Below are 22,532 nucleotides of genomic sequence, written 5' to 3' on the forward strand. Positions count from 1 at the left end.
TAATTGATTTATATTTATTACCATGCATTGTTCATATTCTCCAGGATTAGCTGCAGCACAGGTTTATCTTGCAATGTAGTCTTTTGCAGTGCGTACAGTATCATCATGATGTCAACGGTCAAAAAAAAATATCGGAAAAGTAGCTTCGAGTCAGCACTTCAGTCTTGCAACACATGCCAGGATATCTGAATCGAATAGATGTGACAGCATAGAAGTGCAGTGTGTATATACATATTTGTAGCATTAGATCTCTGATAATTTGTTTACATATACATGTATATATGTGTCTGTAATTAGGGGACTCGACCTACCACAATTGTTGAATCTTCTAGACTTGATTTTGTGGTTTATTCAGAGCCATCATTTCTAATTTTTTCCTGGCCATCATTTGACCTAAATCATCAGCTTCTCTAGCAGCTTTACTCATTCTTCTAAGCTTTGAACCGTAATAATAGAATATACTAAAGTACAGAAAGAAAAAAGACATATTGAATTTCGTGATCAGAGTTAGCAGAACTGCAAACACATTATATAATGCACTTCACTCGTCCAGAAGAACTCGGTTACTCACAAAGGTGCGGGCACAAATAATAAACCTAAAAAAGCCATTAAACTACCTGCCCATCTTATACCTAATTTATTATAAATATCAATTGTGAATAGAGGTAATATAACAGCAAAGATTGATCTCATTACTGCTGATCCTGCTAATACTGATGCAGCGTATAATAAATATGCGTCGACTAGGTAATTCTGTAAATCGTAGGATCGACAGACAGGCAGGTGTAACATACAATATTTTGTCAATAACGAGATGATTCTACTGTATTTCCCTGCTTGGGATGATGCATAGGATTTGTACTTACCATAACACCAAGAAAAACTAATACAATTCCAGCACCAATAAATGCAGTTCCAATTATAGGTACAATCCAGTGAATTGAAATTGGTATACCAGTCCAAGCAAACCAGAATAAACCGACACTTTATTACGAATTACACACCAGAACAGACAAAGTAAGCAAAGAAAATTTTCTTTGTGGATATACGTTCTCAACTTACGGAAAACAAACAGCTCCAATCATAACGGTAGGTAACCTAGCTTCTGGAGGCAAGTAACCACCCTTTAAATGTATTTTTTTGGAATAGTTTGGATTTTCATAAAATATTATATAAGCTAAACCAATAAAAGCCCCAACGGTTATACCTAAAAAAGCTAATCCCGCTATACCAGCAGACCATCCTCTTGCTCTTTGAAATACTAAAGGGAAAGAAGTGAATTGCATCTAAAATAGTTATCGATAGTATATAAGCTGACTGACGCTTTCTCACAAGATATTTTCGATCCGTCTAGCTGAAAGTTACTCACATAAAGAATCGCATAAATGATTGACATGCTACCCCGTTAACACCATCAGCGACTGAGTACTTCAAAAACAGGTCCGTGATAGAGGATACAGCATTGATCGAACTTACTATAAAGACATTAAAAGTACAATAGGTTCTTTAAACATCAAAATCCAAGGAACTTTCAATTGTTTTGTAAATAATTCAGTCTTATTCAAAGGGTTTTTAACATCTTGTTCACTTTTATATATCTTTCCAGTATATTTACTCAATCTTTCTGCTCTTTTTCTCAATAAGTATGGACCATAAGTTTCTGGTAAGAATAGACAGCCTAGTAAACATAATAACCCAGAAACGAATGCTATTAAGGCTGCTACCCATTTCCATCCTGCTGCTTGTGAAAGAAACCCGCCAGCCTGAAAACATCAAAATTGACGTTTTACAATCATCTCATTATTATTCGATGTTACTTCTCCTTGAATCTTTTTTGAGACTTTTGACTTACGACTGGACCAATAGCAGGACCTAAGAAAGGAGCAGCGGCAAATATACCCATAGCTAAACCCCTTTGATGTGCTGGAAACATATCTGCGATAGTACCACTTCATGTTCGATAGTTATGAACATATTGCAAATCAGCTTAACACAGAAATTCCATTCAGCTTCAATCGACACTTACCCTGCATTAACAGTCGCACTACTTCCAAATATACCAGCTAAAGTTCTCAAAATAATTAAAGTGGTTATATTTTTTGATCCACAACAAGCAGCATTGAAGATGGTGAACGGGATATAAGTAATGATGAACATCCATCTTCTACCAAAAACTTCTGAACCAGGTGCCCAAATCAAAGGACCAAGTACGAATCCAATCAAAAACGCGGAAGTTACTGCAAAGATGAGAAAACGTGGAGGGATATTAGCTACAGAATTTTGATCTTTTACATTTTTGAGGAGAAACGGATAGGAAAGAACCATACTGTACTGTAGGTATGAAAATATCCCAAGTATATGAAAAGAAACTTTCAGGAAAGATTTCAAACTTACTCATGGTATAAACATAGTTATTATAACCAGGAAAAACTATCCTGATATCCCAAACAGCAGCAGAAAGCATTGAAGAACTTATAGTCACACCTAAAGTACCAAAAGCAGCAATCAAAGTTGTAATCCATTTATAATAGAATTCAAATGTCATTGGATTTTCTCTATCTTTCCATCCTGCAGTACCATTGTAATCATCAGGTAACCATTTAACTATAAAAGGTGATTCATCTGTACCATCTCCTGCATACTGATGGTGTATTATATCGGACCATGATGTTCTTGTTAACATCCATGGTTTACGCTTCAAAGTATGGTCTTGCTGAACTTGCTCTTGATTTTGACGTTGATTGATCGTGAAACTTGTGAGAATCTTCTTGCTTTAAGTTTGAATTCGTATGAGGAGATCCAGATTCAACTAAATGTTCATCTTCATTATAAGTATTCGCTAGTGATGGTGCTTGTTCACTTTGACTTTGAATCGAATTTTGATGATGATTATCGTTATTCAACACTGACCCCATGGCGATTATTTTCCTTTTCTATTTTAGTTTTCGTATTTCAAGTTTACGTGAGTATATATAAATATACTTTGAGGAAATTACTGGAAGATGTATGAGAATTTTATGAATTAGCTTTGTATATATACCTTTATTACCAAAGTGTTCAGTCTTCCAAATCCACCATAAAATGACCTCGGCGCCCGTTAAAAACGCCACTTTGATCTTCATTCTTTCGATTTACGCAAATCCTTATGACAATGAATTAGCAAATACTTAAATTGTCATATTCAGTCAGACTAGCATGAACAAACGAGAACATCGTTGACTTCTTCATCCGGCGGCCATCGTTCAAAAATAGAAAGATCCGGAAACTGATCTTCCCTACACGCCCGGTGGACAAAGATATAGCTTGAACTGGTGAGTTGCAAACCCGTCCAATTCCTGTGGTGATCTTTCAATGATACCCATGCCGCGGAGAATAGTAACCACTTCCACCTTGCGAGACATGGGGGAGCGCGTTTTCAATGAAAAACAGAACTGATCTTAGTGAATTAAAGTGACTTGGCATTGGTCACAAATAGATCGATTTGATCTTAGACTAGATGTTTAGTTACAGTCATTTATTTCACGGAGTTGTCCGATTTTCAATGAGCACGTACTTAACCTTATGACTTGTTATATTTCGCTTTTCAGCCGATTGCACCGATTGATTTGTTAACGCTGTATGTTAAATTAGGTTTCGCTTTCATATAGGTATCACGAGTCCACATGAATAGTGTATCGACAGCGTCCGCGCAAAAAAGACGTACAATATTAGTACATACCGTGCTAAATAGGAATATCTCGGGACTGCTTTGTCAGTTGGAGTTATAATGCTCTTTCAGCTCAAATAAGAATCGGCTATAAAGATTTTAAGAATTGATTTGCCTGTCCCAACTATCCTTTCATCTACCTCCTATTGTACGCATATATATGGCGTATAGAACCAGACAGATATCGTTAAAAGACTAAGCTCCAGAAGAACCGAAAGATAAGGAACGCCTTTAATCTTGGTTTTCGCCTCACAAGGGCAATACCCTGAACGCATGAAAGAATATTATCAAATGTGACGTTGAAAATTAGGAATTCAAGCATCTTTTTTTATCTTTTTTATCTTACAGCTTCGTTAAAATCTCTAAACGACTTCTTCTTTCATACAAAATCTCGGATAATCAGCACAAAGCGATTGGGTGGTCTTAACATGGTGACAAGAGCTGAGGACTTGGAACTTAGAGGGTGATTCATCCTTGCTGCGCAATATAGAAATAGCTTAATGTCGATACCCTTAAAATTTTTGCAGAGTAGCTTTGTTGGAATCGTTTTGATGATGACATACCCTAACTTCCCACAAAGTCTCCCAGTCAGTGGTGATGGTGTACAGGTGAAATGATTTGCCGCCGGCTTAAAACTTCTCATAACGACATGATAAAATGGCTTCTTTCCTTCACATTTGAAGTACAGTACAACATCATTTTGATGTTATGGATTCTCAACTCTTGAACGTCGACTTTACTAAATCACACAATTTACCATTGATTTACTCCTTTGATCTCTTGAGCTTATAAAAATAAACAGCATCAAATAGGATCGATCGATATCTCAATCATGGTCAACGCGTTGAAGAGGTTACGAGCTTATTTAGCTTCTATAGAATTAACGTATATTGAAAAGACAGAAGATGAGAAATTGGGATTGTTTGCGGATATCAATAAGGATTTGATTGCTACTGCTGTAAGTTTGCATTTCAATTTTGATACATGCTGTGTGAACGTATTGTCTGCGAACGGACATGCCTGACCAAGTACGAATTGGACAGGGTGAATTTATCGGTACCATCATGTTCTTCATTTTTAGTCTTGGTGTAAGTGTGTTTTCGTTGTGACAGTCTGATGATATATACACGATAATTGAGTACGTAAGCTGATTATTGGATGTAAAACACATATGTATATATATATATAGTCAATCCAAACAGTAAAAGCATTTCAGAAAATGGCATCGAATAACGGTGAAGATACACAGACTACTGCTTCACCTAGTGCGGATGCAGCCTTAGCTCTTCTAGTAAGTAGCCCATTTTTACCACCGAATATATCAATCTGCATATTTAATAAGGAATTAACCCAACTTGTATCGATCTCGTTCTGTTATAACAGTGTTACGTGTATTCAGCTGCTGCATTTGCTATATCGTTATTCGCTACATCAACTATATTTTACAGATTTACAGGATCAATTTTCAACCCTTCTGTATCTTTAGCTTTATTCCTCATTGGAGCTATCAAGCCAGTCAGATTTATACGTCAGTTTACCCATTTACTTTCAGTCTGCTCTACACATGTTCTTGAAGCTGATTACAAAATCTTGAATTCAATATTCGAAATAGTCGTTTCGACCGCTCAAATGTTAGGTTCGATAGTAGCTTGTGGTATCTTAACTGGGTTAAGTCCAATTAGTTTGGATGTGGGCGTACAACTACAGAATGGTACAAGTAGAACAAAAGGTGTTTTTATAGAAGCTTTCGCTACAGCTGGTTTGATTTTAAGTGTTTTGATGTTAGCTGCCGGTACGTCATCCATCATCTTTTAAGCGTTCTCACCTACCATGAAGCTAATGTCCTCCATTCTTGACTGGTCAAAATAGAAAAACACTTATTTACACCTTTTGCACCGATGGGTTTCGCTTTTACACTTTTCATCATTGTCTTGTACTCTGCACCTTTTACTGGTGGAGCAGTCAAGTAAGTCTACCTCATGGTTTCAGACATATACCATTTGAGCTCTTTCATAAAATGTGTATATCACTGATTCTCGGTGTATTCGTTTGACTTGTAGTACCGCAAGGGCATTTGGACCGGCTTGTTTTTCAGGTTTTCCAGATTATCACTGGATCTATTGTAAGTTTATCCTTAGACTCCTATTACGTACCGGATTTGAATTTGAGTTAACAAGCTGACGCCAACTTTTTCTCCTCAATTAGGGTTGGGACCAACGATGGGATCTCTCTTAGCTACAGGAGCATACGTCTTCTTGAAAGCTGTACATTATTGGTGAGTCTTTTGCTGTGAAGAAATCAAGTCGCGAGGTCAAAGTAATGAACGTATTGCTAATCCCCCTAATGTAGGAAAATCACTCCTGGACAAGATAGTACAGGTGAACCTATTCAAGAGGATAAAATCGGTATTGCAGCTCCCAAACCATCAAATCCCAGAGCAGACTCGAATGTATCGCAACCTTCCATGAGAAGTGGTCAAACCATGGTATAAGAAGATACTGTATCTGACCAAAATACAAATGGAGATTTGCTGTAACTATACAAGATGGTTGAATGTTACAAGGACGTTAACCATAGAATAGAAAATAGAAAATAGAAAGTAGATTCCATATCACTGGAAATACACGAACATCCGCTTAAAATACATATTGACGACAAACACGATTAACGATTACAATGTATCGATAATAACATCATGAATTACTATATCCGAACTTCAGCATTTCGAAGAGTAGTGCATAATTTTCCGACAATACCTATCTACAGTGTATCTATATTACATGAATCAAAACCGAATCTCAAATCCAACTCGTTCAAGTATTTTTATAGACAGTATATTATCAACTATAAGGAAAGGTTGCGTAGAAAAAAAGCCTTTCAATCAGGTATAAACAGTTTTTTCTTAACAACAACTTCTAGAACTTGAATGATCAATCGAAGTTGAACATGTATCTCTACCGAAAATAATATATCCAACAGTTTGACCTAAGAAAATAGCGAATAAAATATAACCATTAAAGAACATTCCAAATAACATGACTAGGAAAGAAGCTGTAAATTGACTTCCGTAACATATACCTCTAATAATTTGTTGAATCCATGTTGGTTTAAATCTATACATACATGATATTTGAGAAAGGGTTAAGTTAGTCACATTCAAGTAATCTCCTTTATATATGATTAAGATTTTTCTAATATTATAGCGATTAACTCACTGATAAAAAGTTGGTGTATTGATCCCATCCTTGTTTCCTGCTACCTCAGGTAAAGCAGATGCAAGGTTTGCCTATGAAAATGTATGATTTGAACCGTTAAGGTTGTAATTGATATGTTGATCTAGCTCAATGACTGCTGTATAACTCACCTTTGAATCCATTATCAACCTTCTATCATATTCTCTTCCAACTCTTCTAACAAATTCAATAGCTATACATAAGATGAAAACACCAATTACACTTCCTGCAAATCCACCTTTTGATCTGACATGCCATGTTGATGAAAGGAAACATGAATCAATTGTATACCAGTTCCATAACATTGAAACTGAAAAAAGAAATACCAATCAACAGGTTAGTAATCCATACTGTATGAAGGATAGTTCCAGCGTTCATAGAAGGTTCATTTTGATGGATCAAGGTAATGCTTGATAAAGCTTACTTTTACATGCATGTGAATCCATGTCCATACTACCGTGATCCATACCACTCATATCCATCTTGAAAAGGTTTATCGATGATTTGTTTTAAATCGAGATAATTCAGTATGCTTAAGTTAAATAATGTTCGACTGCGAGAGCCAAAGATGGGCGACAAAGTCAGATATAGTAGATAATTTCCCAGAAGTTCCAGACGATATAACAAGTATATATATACATGAAGATTCTAAGCAAGCTCCAAAGCTCAATATGGTCATGTAATAAAATAGGGGAAGAAAGGATTGACTCCTTCACTTGGCATTCATCGTAACGTTGAAAGCTGGTTGGTCAAAGATTTTGGCTCATTCTCATTGATCAACTTGATTGAAATAGAGTCATTTTGGTATGTACAGTACAATATGTAGTACGGAAGATCTAAGATACATCATCTCCGGAGCATAATCTTAACTCAAAAGGAAGCTCTTGTAAGAAGTAGAAAGGAAGATACGCTTGTGCGTATAAAGAGAGCGAGTAAGATCTGGCGAATCAGGTAAATGGCTCATAGCAACTTTCGATCACTTTGAGCCACTTTTAAATAACTTACAACAGATAACCTTGAAACTTGTGCTTTAAAATACTCCGATACTCTTGTTTTTGTCTCACTATTTGAGCCCTTTTTGGATTCACGATCAGTCAAATACACAAATCATGCAGGAAAGCATAGTGACCATTTGACATCATGTCATGCTTGTGCATGTACATGTAGACGTTATCGCATAAATTTTATTATCTTGATCAAGATCACAATATTCGCATATATATTGTATACAAAAGTATCTATTAAAGATATACGTCTTATTAATTCCGTTATTCAAGGCAACAACTCACTAGATGCTACTGTACAACAACATATCTGAATCAGAAGGAATTCTAATAAACCTATTTCAACCATCTATCTTGAACCTCTAGCTCCATTACCTATTGAACCCCAAAAACTGACTTTTTCAACCCCTTGGACTAATTGATCAACGTTTCCTAGCCACATACCGAGCTAAAAGAAATAACCATCTCATTAGTCATTTAGGTCATATACAGCAGAGTAAGATAATTGAAACATGATCGAAATGCCTCGTACGGATATCCAGAGCGACACTCACCATTTCCTTTTTCTCTTCAACCGATTTTAGATCTTTGATCTTTCTTTTCTCTTCCATTTTCGTTATATTTGGTTTGATAAATTCCTTTCTGGAAGAAGCAGTAGTTAAAGGAGGAGGTCTTTTATCAGAAGGTATCCTCTTACTTGCGCCTAAAGGTGTCACGCCACTTGAATTGGAAACTAAAGAAGGTGAAGAAATACTTGAAGGTAAATTGCCTCTGGTCAGTTCTGCTGGGAAGGCTCTACCACTTTTCGACGAAGGTGTACGTAACATCTTATCACTACCTGGCGTAGGCAACGGTGTTGATATTGGTAATGGTAAAGGAGGAACAGGTGGAATACTGCTGGTAGCACTAGGTAAACCAGAAAGATGCGATTGTGTTCTAGAATGTCTCATTTTCGGTGTTCTTGGGGTTGGTTCTGCCAATTTCTCTGGTGATTCATTTTCAGGTAAATTGGATTGTATTAAAGGTGATTTACTAACTCTTCTTGCTGTACTAACACGACGTATACTTCCAAATCCATTTGCTGCCGATAAAGGTATACTTGGCGATTTAGGTAATCCATTTTGATCTGTAATTGTTAAAGAAGGTTGTGTATTTGATCGTGATAAACTTCTAGATGAAGAAGGGGGTACAATAGTAGACGATCCTGAAGAACCGGAATGTGATCTCCCAGAGCCTGAATCAAACGGATCTGTGAATGTCGTCGATGTTGATGTTAAATCCCTTTGCGAAGTGTTTGATCGAACTAAACCACTTGTACTTTTTGGTAAACCTAATCTCAAGCCTACACTACTATTCTCCTCGTTACTTGCTGTCGATCTATTTGATTTACTTGATCGTGGAGTTGCGACAGAAGAATTATCCATTTCATCTAACATCTGTGCTAAGCCTCTTGATGTAGAACTTTGGGAGATTGGGACCCGAGGTGAAGCGGGAACAGTAGGTAAGCCAGGTGTAGAGCTACCTGATGAAGTACATATAGATGTTTTCCTGGTTGATGGGGTCAAATAACCGAGATTAGGTTGAGGTGCTTTGCGTGGTGTCATTGGTACAAAAGGCATATCTATATCTGCAAATTCTTTTGGATGACCATTGGAAGTAGGCGACAATCGTCCGTCATTGGAATTGGAGTTTATCTTTGGTAATTCGATAGTATTTTGAGAAGATAATGGTGAAGGAGGGAATAAGGATGATTCATTCGATGAATGTGATGATGAGGAGGAGGTAGAAGACGAAGACACAACTCGTTGTGGTTCATTTTGCTCAGGTAGAAGATAGAAATATAGGAATTCGATACATTTCATCCTAAGGTGATGAGAAACGTAGTCAGCTTTACACTTGATGCAGGTTGCGATTGTTTACATCAGATTACAAACTCACCTAACATCCTTGGTCACTCCGGTGCCTTTCAATACTCTCACGACCGCTTCTAGACCACCAAGCTTTTCATAAGTTCGAGCGTTCTTGGGTGAGTCTACTAGAACGCAAAATAACATCTCTAATATCGTGTACGCTATAGCTTTGGAATTTTCCGTTATAGCAGGTTGAGCACGTAGTAGTAGAAGCAAGTCGATGAACATCTGTTGAGACTCATATCAGCATCATTGGGTGTGAGGCAGGAGCAAGAAAACGAATGACTTACCTCCATGACCCAACCTTCACCGACAGTCTCTTTACATTTCCTACTTAAACAACACAAACCTTGTAATATACTGGCTATAACTTCAATTTCAGGTATAAGGCTAAAAGCCAGATCATCTTTTGCGGGTAACGAAGTATGTGAAGATCGCTGTGATAATGATGATGTATGTCGTATCAAGAGAGATAATAGGGTTTGATGTACTGTATTCAAGCCGTACAAATTGCATAAGCTGTTGATCTCATATTTTACCCATATCCGCTCTTAGGCTTGATAAAGCTTACATTGTTTCGATATCAAATCCTCTGATCTAGCTTCATCCTTTTGTAGACAACTTTCAACTAAATATCTTTCAATATTTCTCAAAGTTGATAATCTTCTTCTTGATGAACTTCTTAACGATTTCAACTATTACACCAAGATTTATCAGCTTATATCTCTCATGATCAACGTCAAGAAGAAAGGAGAAAAAGCTTACATCACTTAACCAATCCTCTAAGCCATCCTCCGAGACTTGAGATTTCTCTCTTTTCATACTTATCATTCCTACAATTTCATTCTGATTCTGATTTTGAGCTCTCTCTTTTTCTCTTTTTATGATTTCAGCAGCAGAATGACTTTTACTTTTATCTCTATTTCTAATTGATATAGAAGTTGAAGTAGACGTTGAAGATTGATTTGATCTAGTTCTTCTCATACCTTCACTTCCTGAATGTATACAAGTTACACCAGGTAAACCATTAGCCATAGAAGCTGAAACTGATTCTGCAGAATTACCATTCTCTCTGACTGAAGGTAAATGTGATTGTCTTGAACGATATTTTGATTCTTTACTTCTTGATGCTGCTGATGATGATAATGGTAAAGCTTGATCAGAGACGGAAGAAGTCGAAGAAGAAGAAGAAGAAGATGATTGGGAAGCTAAATATGATAAAGCTGATGTTGATTGTGATTTACGATGTCCTTGTGGACGAGACATCGTGTATTACAAAAACGGTGTAATATGGTTATTGAATTGACTGATACGGTATAATCAATATGGTTGCAATAATAATATGACTTGTACTACAGTATTTCAACAAAAGTTGAGTGATCAACTTGAATGAATGACTATTTATGTAAATATCGATATAAGGAATGTGAAGCACTCAGAAAGAAGAGGTCAAAACATCATTCAACATTACTCGTAGTTGTTGTGATCACATATACAAAACCAGCCGCGTCCCATAATGAGTGGCGTTCATACCCATGCTCATGCCACGTGGCAATCGAGCAGGCCTTGTGTAGGTATGAATTTGACAAGTTAGTGATGTTGCATGCATGTGCAAATTAAGAATCTGAGAACGTATGTATATAGATGATTATTTGTACATGTATGTTGATTGCGTATATGTTATATGTATGGATGTGTGAGAAAATTTTTAGAGAAACCATGCGAACGACCACTCCACTACCAACTCAATCCCGAATGATGATGACCACTTGATCAACCCCTATCATGTTGATTATTTGACTTAGTCCATTCATTCCCTAGATTCGGATTTTCTACCTGCTCTTTCTAACGGATCAAGTCTTTCGATGGGTGCTGGTGTACCTGGTGCAGGAACAGATTTGAATTTAGGTACTTTTTTAGCTTGAATAGGTTGTGGACTGATTATACCACCGTTGTTATTGTTACCTGGAGCAGGATTACCGCCAGTAGTAGCGTTGGCTGGCGAAACAGGTATGATAGGTGGTGTAGGTTGTCTACTTGGCACGTTTGAACTTGTTAATCTGATTCCACCAGTACTACCTGAACCGGATTGAGATACAGCTCTATTTATAGGTGGTGTATTTGTACCACTACCATTACCACCTACGACATTACCTGCAGCTCTCCTTCTACCTCTTTCAAATAATAAAGCTTCACTCAACAAATTAGCGTTACTTGGAGGTGCGACATTTGGAGTTACTGCTCCACCACCAGATAATAATCTTGCTGGAACCGCGGTAACTGGATCTAATCCTTTCAACGGTACAACAGGTTGAACAACATCATTGTTTGGACCGGATTGTCTTCTTGAACTAATCTTATTATCAGATTGTGTTCTTCTGACTGAATCGTCTTCCTGATTATCTACTTGCAATTCACCAGGTGAGGCAGTCCTCTTAATTTCACCGCCAGGACCTAAGTTATTTGAAAAGTTCTGTTCAGCGGGGGTTTGAAGTTGTGATGATGATGGCACAGGGGGAGTAGCAGATTTCTGAACTTGTGGTGATTGAGACATGGTAAGATCTGCTGTTCTAGATCTACCAGGTTGGGATAAAGGTTTTTTACCAAGACTAAATTTAGGCATAGGTAATTTGGGTAATACCCTTCTTTGAGCTACAACAGGTTGATCTAAATCTGTATCTTCTGTAGCTGGTAAAGGTGTTGATTCAGCTAAAGCTAAATTTTGTCTTGCTAATGCTGCTTTTCGAGCTGCTAACATTGCTTCTCTAGGTACAAATGCTGATGCATCTGATCTTGGTTCACCATGTTCATCGTATCTGGGTGATGAAAATGAATTAGTATATGATATAATATAACTATCACGTTTGAGATAGATAAACAGGTATTAAAGAATAAAAACTTACTCATCATAAATTTCCTCACCAATCAATTCTTCTAGCACATCTTCAAGTGTGATAATACCTAAAGGTGCACCTTCTAAACCTTCAAAGAACTAAAATCGATTTGATCAGTCGTTGGTTATATACACCCATGCTCAATTGTAAACTTACTTTGGATACAGCATCTGGAGCCATTTGAGCATCTGCAGGAACAGTCTGTTCCAGTTGAGTTAATTTTGCTTTTTCAACTAAACTTGCTTTTTTCTTTTGTTGTTCTTTAGTAGCATTTTCTTTAATTCTATTTGCCTCTGTATCTTTCACTTGTGTCACTGGCGCTGGCGCATTCGTGGAATCTGAAGTTGTTGTTGGGGGACTAACAGCTGTAGCAGTTGAATTTGAATTTGATTCAGTTGAAGCTGAATGTGATCTTCTCGATTTTGTCTTTCTTCTTTTATGAATACCTTTTTCACCTCTTTCAATATCTGTATCAGTTTCTGAAGAATCTGAATCTGAAGATGATTTATTTCCATGTGAAATTTCAGCTACTTTTCTCATGAATCTTTGTCTTAATCCACCTGCTGCTGCTGTCATAACTGATTCAGCATCCTCAAGATCTTTTTCAACTCTTTTAGGTCTTCTTGAAACAATTGCCATATGTGATCGACCTGAAAATATATTGTTGTCAGCTAAAAAGTAATGGAAAGTGATAGCTCAATAAAAAAGAGCTTACCTTCTTGGAAAACATTCAACATGTTTGTAAGTGGTTCATCATATGGTACAGATGGAATAGCGTTAATTGGGATTGAAGCTAGAGGTGTAGCATCTTCAGGATCAAGTAAAACACAAGATTTAACTAATAAACTGCCTAAAACTTTTTTGACCATTTTGGTTTTCGCTTTACCTCCAACTGAACTTTTATTGGGAGCAGATAGATTGATATCTGGAACTTCAACCATTTGATATACAGGTATTCTTGAATGACCAGATTTAACAACATGACCTAAAGTTTCATAATCTAATTTAGCTTCAATAGGTAACATGAAAACTTGATCAATTGGAGTCATCGCTTCTTTTACAGATTTTTGTGCTAAATCTAATGCACCTTGAGCCATTTGTACAGTATCAAAATCTAAATCACCACCTCCTTCCCCTCCAGCGGCATGCATTTTGATTAATTCTCGTAATTCACTTCTTCGGTAGATTATACCATGATGTGCACCTAAAATATATTCTAAAAGTTTGGCTACAGGCCAAGCAACTGGAAATGCGATCCAAATCATTATTCGAACTGGCCATGCCATAGATGCTCCGACTAATAGACCGTATCGTGAACAAATAGATTGTGGGATAATTTCAGCGAAACTAATCAGAGTAATGAAACGTTCAGCTGTAGCATTGCAAGAAATCTGGTATCTATTCACTCACATGACTACTAATGCAGTAGAAGCTATAACAGCGTAAATTCCACCACCAATAACAGTATCCATGACCACAGGTAAAGCTTCGTTTACAATCATATTACCTAAAATCAGAGTTGTAAGTAATAGATGGGAATCTTTTCTATGTACAAAGTAGAAAAAAACAAGTTTATTTGTCAGCTTTGTTCATTTATCGTGATTTGCAATTTTGAAAAGACTAACCTAACAGGTAAGATCTTCCTAGCGTAATCTTGTTGTTTTGGTGTACCGGAAATAGATAAGACTTGCAATTGAGTTGGATCCACTGAGAAATATCTGTTAATCAATACATCGCGTCAGTATAATTTGTCATATAGTGATCGTAACTCGTTATTGGATCTTAATAAAAATAATACAGAAAAAGAAAGAATGGATCACAAATATCACACGACCTAACTTTTGTCGCAAAATGATAAAATGATAACATTGACTTACCCTAAAGTCAAACCAGCAAACATACCACTCAAAGCAACTAAAACAGGAATCATACAAGCTTCTACGATACCTGCTGTATCTAATTCTCTTTTACCAATTGACATCGTTGTTTTACTGTTATGATCATTTGTGAAATATGATATTTGATTTGATGCTGAATCCAATAGATATTTGATTAATGATAAAATTGGTGTTCGTTTTCTTGAAATATGCTCAGCTGAAGTGGTTTCATAAGATGTATACCTATCAAACTGATACTGAGGATTCGTTGAGGAGGCTGGGAAAGGTGAAGCTTGAACATTTGGAAGTATTAACATAATCACCAATAAAAATGGAATGATCATGTTATTCGCCGCTTTGATTGTCCGTATAACACCCCGTCTACCGGTAGTTTGTATTGATCTAGACCTAGCATCTTGGTTTCCAAGTAGAATCTGGTCGACCTCATCCTCATGAAGAGGAGAGGGAATATAGTTGTTTAGTTCATGATGTTGTTTAATTCGTTTATCGCTAGAAAGACCAAACGGTCGTATATCCGGCGGAGGAGGTGGTTCACTATTAATTTCTTCGATCATTCGATGGTTTGTGTTGTTATTGATATCTGATTTGATTATGTGGTGATAGATGGCTCTTTGACCACAATTACCTATTAACAATGTATGTTGGAAATGCTATATGAATATAATGATAAAATCCAAAATGAATTATTTGGAATGAGATAGAAAAATTAGAATAGACAAGAAGCATAAAAAGGATGAAATAATAATCGTATGTAATCGGTTAGGTGCGAGATGTTTGGATTACAGGATCATCTTTACAGTTTATTTTCAGGAAACCCGCCAAGCGAATCCTAGTTCTATTTTAGGAAACTCATAGAATTATACTATAAGATTTACTCATTACAGTAATTATTGACATATGACGATCACCGGTACATCACCGAGACTTGGGGAACACAACTAGTACTTTACTTCGGGATTTGCATTTGCATATGACGTTGTACATCTATTATATTACCCTATGCAATCTACTGACTGTATCATCTCACCCTAAGTAATAATAATCCAGTACGAAGCCAGATTCTCGAAACTGCATGCGTGCATTCATACTGCGCTATCAAGAAACGCTGCAATCATCCGATATGATAGCATTATTGCAGTCTGAAACCTAATTGGTCAGTGATATGTATCCATCTAAGCATACTGCTTTATACGAACCAATCGATGTACAGATCATCATTCTTCACGATCTTGATGTATGCATTCGAAACATATGTATGTATGTATGAGGTTTTTTAAATGTGAACCATAGAAAGCCCGAAACGAATGCAAAAATGGTTGAATATGGTCAATATAGTCGTATAAACACGATTATAGATGCAAAGAACCTTGTCCTTCTCACTCAATTTTTACTACTACTGTATTTCATCTAAAATCTCTTTCCAACCTTGTTGTAAACCTTCATTAACTTTATATTCTTTACCATTTAACCATTCATTTACGATCTGTTGTTCATTTTCAATCGATTGATTTTCTTTATCTAAAATATCTACTCTACCTTTACCTTCCAAACATAATACAGACCAACCAACAATAATCATTCCTGGAGGTCTTTCATCTAATTTTTTTAATGAATTTTCAATTTTATTTAAAGTTGATACTATAATTCTTTGGTCAGGTGAAGAAGCTCTTTCAATTATACCTATAGGTAAATATCCTGGATATTTTTCACCATCTCTACCTTCATGTTGATCCTCAGATGTTAAAGTTTCAATAATTTGATTTATTCTTGCAACTCCCATTAACATGATTAAAGATCTTGATTTTATATATCCAGGTAATTTAACTGATTTACCTTGTCTTCCAACACCAGTACATAAAACTAAACTTTCTGAAACACCTCTTTGAGTTACAGGTATATTCATCATTAATGGTGCAGCTAAAGCAGATGATATACCAGGTATAACAGTAGATTCAAATCCATTTTCACGGAAATATAATACTTCTTCACCACCTCTACCATAAACAAATGGATCACCTTGTTTCAACCTGACTACAATTTCACCTTTTTGTGCTCCATCTAAAGCTAATTCCATCATTTCATTTTGAGCTCCCTCAGCATTACCAGGGAATTTTTTAGCTATATGTAATTTTGTGGTCGAAGGTATTAATGCCAAGATTTCTGATGGGACTAATTTATCGGACAATATCAATGTAGCTGTTTTTAAGGCATGATGAGCAGCTACAGTTAATAATCCTGGGTGTCCAGGTCCACTTCCGATCAATAAGATCTTTCCTTTTCTTGCGACACCGTTTTCATGATGTCGTAAAGTTACACCGTTGGGCGATGGAACAGAGGTTGACCATGTTGCTAATGCTTGATCTAACTCATCTTCCTTCAGTCTAGCTAAATGTTCGAATGAGTAGTATTCCGACATCTGATGTACCCATCTCATTCTTCGTAGCTGTTGTTCTTCTTCACTTATTTCCTCCAAATCCTCCACAGGCTTCGATAGCATCTCTGCTGATCCCACTCTAGATAGTGAAGGCGTATGTAGTTGAGCCACTGGCGAATTCAACGGAATATCGCTGATTTCTTCTTCCGATAATCTAGGTGTTGCTTTAGCTTTTGATCGTAATTTTCCAACATTATCAACAGCAGCTCCCATGTTGGTAGGCAATCTAGATACGATTTCTCGTTTGATTCGACCAGCTAATCTACATCCTTGTCCATTGGTCGTAACAGCTACTTGTAAATTAGATGATTCACCGTTCTGTCCTATGAATCGGTGTACTGATGGGAACGTATAGGTGGAATAAAGAGGTTGATCTGAAATGTTTACTGGTATTCGAAGGGAAGAGCATGTTTCGTATATTGTTTTGGCGGATGAAGCTGATCGGCGAAATTGTGAACCTATCAAAGTATCGGTTACACAAACCAATGAAACTTCTAAAGCAGAAAAGATGGAAGACCAATTTTGATTTCTCTCCAAGGGTTTGTATTGAGCTTTACCGACCTCCACTATATGCTGTATTTCGGCGACTGAATTGGTGAGGGAAGTGGTAGATGCAATAGTGACTTTAGCACCTGCTTCTAAGAAAGTTGATGCTCTGGTAGCAGCTAGCCGATTTGAGCCGATGATGAAGACATTCAGATCGCGAGGATGGAAAGTCAGTGGAAGAGCAGCAGGGTGAGGAGTGTGTGATGAAAAAGCGTCCGATTCCGCTTGATCGAATTCGGGGTTGGTGGATGAAGGTGTTTTTTCAATAGGTGTTGAAGATGAAGAGGAGAGTTGGGTTGTTGAATGTTCCAAGTAGGCTATCTGGTCGGCAGTATCTCTCATAAGGGCTTGAGATATAAATCGACCTAAGACTATGCAAACTATTGACGGTACAAGTAACCAAGTACTATAAGAAGTAAACAAGTGGATCAGTATGGCTGTAGGGGGAAAACCAGTCAAGAGATATGATAGACGATCACTCACCCCTATTATATAAAGCGAGGCAGTGTCATACAGTCAGTCAGCAAGCACCGCTCACAAACTGCATATAGACGCTTTTGACTCACATTTGTAGGTATCCACAATGTCCAAAATGTAAATCTAGTATTATGTCCGACCATACACCATTGACAAAAGTATTCTACCCATGAATCTAAATCAGCTTAGACATTCTCGCTTCGATATGTAAGAACTTACCTTGTAAGAAATACAAAGCGGTTTTACTCGCTGTCATCAAAGCTCCAGCGAAGCCTACTAAAGGAGCGTGGGCATGATATGAATGAGCTGGATTCGACGTTTTATTTGAAGTTCTAGGTGAAGTATGTCTAAGGTAAAGGTATTCTAAAGCCAGTATAACTTCTATCACATTCATCAAAGCTATTATACGATTTGTTAACTTATGAACAGATACAAAAAGGGTCTTCACAAAGGCTTACCTTGAGCATTTGTAAATCCATCACCGGAATCTACACCAGGTTGACCATACAAATAATCCACCTGAATAATGTCATTATTAGCTTTAATGCGGTAAACTTAACAAGGTAGATAATGCGTACCAGACTATACTGAAAAAGGCTAAAATTGAAATCGAATCAAAAGTCAGCTAATCTATGCGAAATGTGAGTAATGATGTAGCTCACTTGTAAGGTTTCCATATCCAAGCTAAATCACCCTCACCAAAACTTCTTGGACGATAAAAGCAGTAAGCAGCATCTATGATAAGGAAAGAGATCAGCATGATTAGGTATTCATGAAATGGATAAATTGTAGAACTTACCCCACGTCACTATGACAGCTGAGAAAGCCATCCACCAAGATATCCATGTGGGTGGTCTTTTATCTTTGATCTGCATCGTTCTGTTCCGTCGATATTACAAGGGGGGAATGAAAGGTAATCGCCGAACACCAAGAAATTGTATTTTTGCCAACCGAGATATCGCGATTCTATTGTAGTTGCTGATAAAATTAGTAAGCTTTCTAAAATCTTGGTTATCCAGTGACTAGTTAGGCAAAGTGAAGAGACGATGATATACTATACTAGACCGAAGAGGATAACATTGGCCACCTATGATGATGAATCTATCTATATAAGAATCAGAATGAAAATCAAAATAAATGTTTTTCAATTCGTCTTACCTCCACCCGGCAATTACGCTATAGGTGATATTCCGAATATTTCATGTAGATATTTGTATGTAACCTATAACATCCTTCGTAATTACTTAACGATTACAATCGATGGCGTGAGGGATTATGGGGTCTCCACATTGTCATTGTAATTATTCCAGATTATAGCAAGGCACGTGATTGATGTAGACACAACTACAATCTTTGATTGCTATCTACTATCTATTACAGAGAGAATCGTAATCAGTTTGTAATCAATTAGTTATCGGATTATCAGGTACGCGCTCGGGCCCGAAAGGACAGGTGCATATGCAGTTAGTATACGAGATGTGTGGGGAGAATTTAGAATTATCAGTACCAGGTTTCTTCATGAAAGACCTTTAAATTTCATTTGGAGTATTTGGTCATCAGGCATCTTTAGAAACTAGCTAGATCATCATCATAGCATCTCGCGAATAGCATCTGCTTATCAGCACAGCAATGATATTTATATGACAAACAATCAACCTTGTAGCAAGTTCAACGAATTATCATTGACTAAGTAACCTATCCGCAGTTTCTCTAAAATAAATATCGCAGTTCAATAAACAAAACACAGCAAACGGAATCATGGCTGGGGATAATGATTATATACCGTTAGCTACTTCACCTGCGGATGCTGAAGGGTATGATGAACAGAAAGAACGTATACTGCGTCGGTGAGTATATTATTCCTGTAACATCATTGAGATAAGGAAAAAGGCTGAGTACACCATACATCACCATTAGGTCTCGTAAAAAGTTACCTTTCCCACTCAGCTTGTTACCTGCATCAATAAGATCACGTCAAAGATTACTTTTTATCATTCTTCCAATTCCCGTGATTGCTTTGGTTTTATTAATAAGTCGACATTTTTTCTCTTCTTTTTCCTCAAACAACAATATAGATGACTACCAGGATGACAAAATAGCTCAGAATCCATATTTCTGGACAGGAGACGTATGGAAACATAATGAAGAAATATTTGAAAGAATACAAAGATGTTCAAATTTAGGTTTATTAAGAAATACATCATTACCTTTGAAAAAGTTAAGTTTTCAAGAAGAAGAAGAATTAATTAAACAAGGATGTGGAACAAATCAAACTACTATAATGATTTTAAGTTCATTATGGTTTGCAGAAGCTTTTGCGGGAACATCAACAGCAGGTGAAACGATTTATGCACAAAGTGTAATATCAACTTTAAATGCATTAAATTATTCATATATTTTTAGTTCTTTAGGTTGGTATAATGCAGATATGAGAAAAACCGTTGAATATTGGTTAAAATTTAAAAATCAAGTTAGATTGGTTTTGGCTGATCCAGATCAAGTTAAAGTTTGTTATGAATTGAAAGATCAAAAATGTTTAAAAACAAAAGATAATTTAGATGGAATTGAAGCTTGGAGATTGTTAACTTTTTGGTATTGGGATGAGTAAGTTTGTGCATCACAATTCTGTTTTTTGTTTTTTTTTTTTTTTTTTTTTTGTTGTGATACATATGAGCGAGAAATATCTAACTGATAGGGATATTTTCGTTCCATTCCATCTTTTTTAGCCCAGCAAACCCATTAGGTGAAAAATTCACATTATCACCTTCACCTAGAAATGATAATTGGTTTTTATCATATTCAATTGAACCTACATGTCATAGATTACCTTTTATTGAACATCAACAAAGACTTTTAAATCCGCAAGCATATCTATTAGCTAAACAAATCCATTATTTAGAAGATAAACCTGAATTTTCATGGACTTTAGAATCTTTTATTGATTTACAAAATAAATATAATATAAAAATCATTGGTGGTATGACTGATGATGAAGCTGCAGTTTCATCAAGAATCAATGAATTAGGTGTACCTAAAAATTTAGGTAAATTAAATAAAATTCAATTTTATGATGAATTATCAAAATCTTTTGTTTTTATTGGTGTGGGTAGACCTAGAATTTCACCAAGCCCTTGGGATGCGTTATGTATGGGAGTTCCTGTGAGTAAAATCCGGATTTTACTATTGATGATATTCCTACAATACATATATCATAAAGGCTAATTTGAATAATCTCCATAATCATTTTTTTTTTAGTTTATAAATCCAATTTTAAAATGGGATGAAGAAGATCCAGAAAACAGAACAAAATGGCATGCACAACAATGGCATATGACAGATTTAGAACCACCTTTTGTGTATTCAGTTAAAGCACATGATTTAAATGGATTATCTGAAGCAGTTGGAAAAGCATTAAATAATCCAATAAAAAGTTATATACCAGATTATATGAAATTTGATTTCGCCATTTCAAGAACTGCTGAATTGATTGAGACTGATTGGAAAAAGAAGGGTGAAGTAATATTACAAAATAGGATAGATAATGGTCAAGGTCAGGTAAGTTAAAGTTTTCAGATCCTGATACATATTTATCATTAGAGTAGTATTCGATATTAGTTGGTTGTATCTAACTAAAAACTATTTTTTTCAGTTGTTCGAATTATAGAATAATTTAGGATTGAAAAGGGAAGAGTAAGGGATGATATTAGAGAATATAATTTTTTTTTATACTGTTTGAATTTCTTCGATTGATTGAATGGATGCTCTTGTGAAAGAATTAGACTATCTATCTAGTTATCCTAGTGTTAGGTAAAAGTACTACTTTTGAGGATTGTTTTTGATATCGGAATATGAAAAAAGAAAAATAGAAAAAGAACAGGACTTTTTTTACTTATATTACTATCTCTCCAATTTTCATTTTTCAATTTCTATTTCTTAATTTTGGTTTCGGTTTTGGTTTTGGTTTTTGATTAAATGGGAGTTGAAAGAGGAGCGATAAAGTAAGGATTGGATTAGATTGCCTTGTTTTTTGTTGTAAGATCATTTGTACACATTGAAACTATTTGATGCATTCATTCATAGTGTATCCCTCATGAGGTGGATTTGTATGTGCTGTATTTACCGAGATTGATTATGGTCTTCAGTCAGTTTGTTTGGGATTGTATATACAGTATGTTGGACTCTACGGATGGTAGGTAGTTTACAATGATAGGCTATCATCGTCTGTGCTCTTGAAGGTTGACTATCCAAGGATGCATTCTGGATTGAATGGAATCCTCGATAATATGCTTTGTAATCAGATAGATATATATATATGTGCATGGTGTATCTCTATTCTCACATGCTATGTATGATACGTATGATAAAAGCAAATATGATCCAATCTGTATAAAGGGTATTTCCTTTCTATATTTGTATTGTAATCAGACGTT

At 36.1% G+C, this 22,532-nt stretch overlaps 7 protein-coding genes across 7 annotated transcripts; 2 read left to right on the plus strand and 5 right to left on the minus strand.

The window, feature by feature from the left end:
• Positions 1 to 328: 328 nt before the first annotated feature.
• Positions 329 to 2,683, minus strand: L201_007576 (uncharacterized protein; the record flags this gene model as incomplete). Its single annotated transcript, XM_066223282.1, has 9 exons — positions 329 to 461; positions 572 to 753; positions 867 to 984; positions 1,063 to 1,286; positions 1,370 to 1,397; positions 1,477 to 1,763; positions 1,853 to 1,949; positions 2,027 to 2,237; positions 2,395 to 2,683. The coding sequence occupies 9 exons, from the start codon at positions 2,681 to 2,683 to the stop codon at positions 329 to 331; spliced, it is 1,569 nt and encodes a 522-aa protein (XP_066079379.1).
• Positions 2,684 to 4,538: 1,855 nt separating this feature from the next.
• Positions 4,539 to 6,197, plus strand: L201_007577 (uncharacterized protein; the record flags this gene model as incomplete). Its single annotated transcript, XM_066223283.1, has 9 exons — positions 4,539 to 4,664; positions 4,750 to 4,794; positions 4,896 to 4,997; positions 5,090 to 5,234; positions 5,319 to 5,498; positions 5,576 to 5,672; positions 5,767 to 5,828; positions 5,912 to 5,981; positions 6,056 to 6,197. 9 exons carry the CDS (start codon positions 4,539 to 4,541, stop codon positions 6,195 to 6,197), a joined length of 969 nt encoding a protein of 322 aa, XP_066079380.1.
• A 411-nt stretch (positions 6,198 to 6,608) lies between these two features.
• Positions 6,609 to 7,421, minus strand: L201_007578 (uncharacterized protein; the record flags this gene model as incomplete). Its single annotated transcript, XM_066223284.1, has 4 exons — positions 6,609 to 6,819; positions 6,922 to 6,992; positions 7,071 to 7,249; positions 7,364 to 7,421. 4 exons carry the CDS (start codon positions 7,419 to 7,421, stop codon positions 6,609 to 6,611), a joined length of 519 nt encoding a protein of 172 aa, XP_066079381.1.
• An 871-nt stretch (positions 7,422 to 8,292) lies between these two features.
• Positions 8,293 to 11,119, minus strand: L201_007579 (uncharacterized protein; the record flags this gene model as incomplete). Its single annotated transcript, XM_066223285.1, has 6 exons — positions 8,293 to 8,391; positions 8,498 to 9,806; positions 9,882 to 10,081; positions 10,144 to 10,343; positions 10,425 to 10,548; positions 10,619 to 11,119. The coding sequence occupies 6 exons, from the start codon at positions 11,117 to 11,119 to the stop codon at positions 8,293 to 8,295; spliced, it is 2,433 nt and encodes an 810-aa protein (XP_066079382.1).
• Positions 11,120 to 11,663: 544 nt separating this feature from the next.
• On the minus strand, positions 11,664 to 15,199 carry L201_007580 (uncharacterized protein; the record flags this gene model as incomplete). The annotated part of the gene is made up of 7 exons (XM_066223286.1): positions 11,664 to 12,669; positions 12,757 to 12,845; positions 12,904 to 13,397; positions 13,463 to 14,094; positions 14,158 to 14,292; positions 14,373 to 14,465; positions 14,625 to 15,199. The coding sequence occupies 7 exons, from the start codon at positions 15,197 to 15,199 to the stop codon at positions 11,664 to 11,666; spliced, it is 3,024 nt and encodes a 1,007-aa protein (XP_066079383.1).
• Positions 15,200 to 16,038: 839 nt separating this feature from the next.
• On the minus strand, positions 16,039 to 18,977 carry L201_007581 (uroporphyrinogen-III C-methyltransferase; the record flags this gene model as incomplete). The annotated part of the gene is made up of 7 exons (XM_066223287.1): positions 16,039 to 18,031; positions 18,208 to 18,265; positions 18,322 to 18,501; positions 18,561 to 18,621; positions 18,681 to 18,699; positions 18,765 to 18,837; positions 18,902 to 18,977. 7 exons carry the CDS (start codon positions 18,975 to 18,977, stop codon positions 16,039 to 16,041), a joined length of 2,460 nt encoding a protein of 819 aa, XP_066079384.1.
• An 883-nt stretch (positions 18,978 to 19,860) lies between these two features.
• On the plus strand, positions 19,861 to 21,796 carry L201_007582 (uncharacterized protein; the record flags this gene model as incomplete). Its single annotated transcript, XM_066223288.1, has 5 exons — positions 19,861 to 19,949; positions 20,020 to 20,706; positions 20,829 to 21,261; positions 21,358 to 21,657; positions 21,767 to 21,796. 5 exons carry the CDS (start codon positions 19,861 to 19,863, stop codon positions 21,794 to 21,796), a joined length of 1,539 nt encoding a protein of 512 aa, XP_066079385.1.
• Between the last annotated feature and the right edge of the window lie 736 nt (positions 21,797 to 22,532).

This window comes from Kwoniella dendrophila, chromosome 11 (genome assembly GCF_036810415.1).
Source record: "Kwoniella dendrophila CBS 6074 chromosome 11, complete sequence".
NCBI lineage: Eukaryota > Fungi > Basidiomycota > Tremellomycetes > Tremellales > Cryptococcaceae > Kwoniella > Kwoniella dendrophila.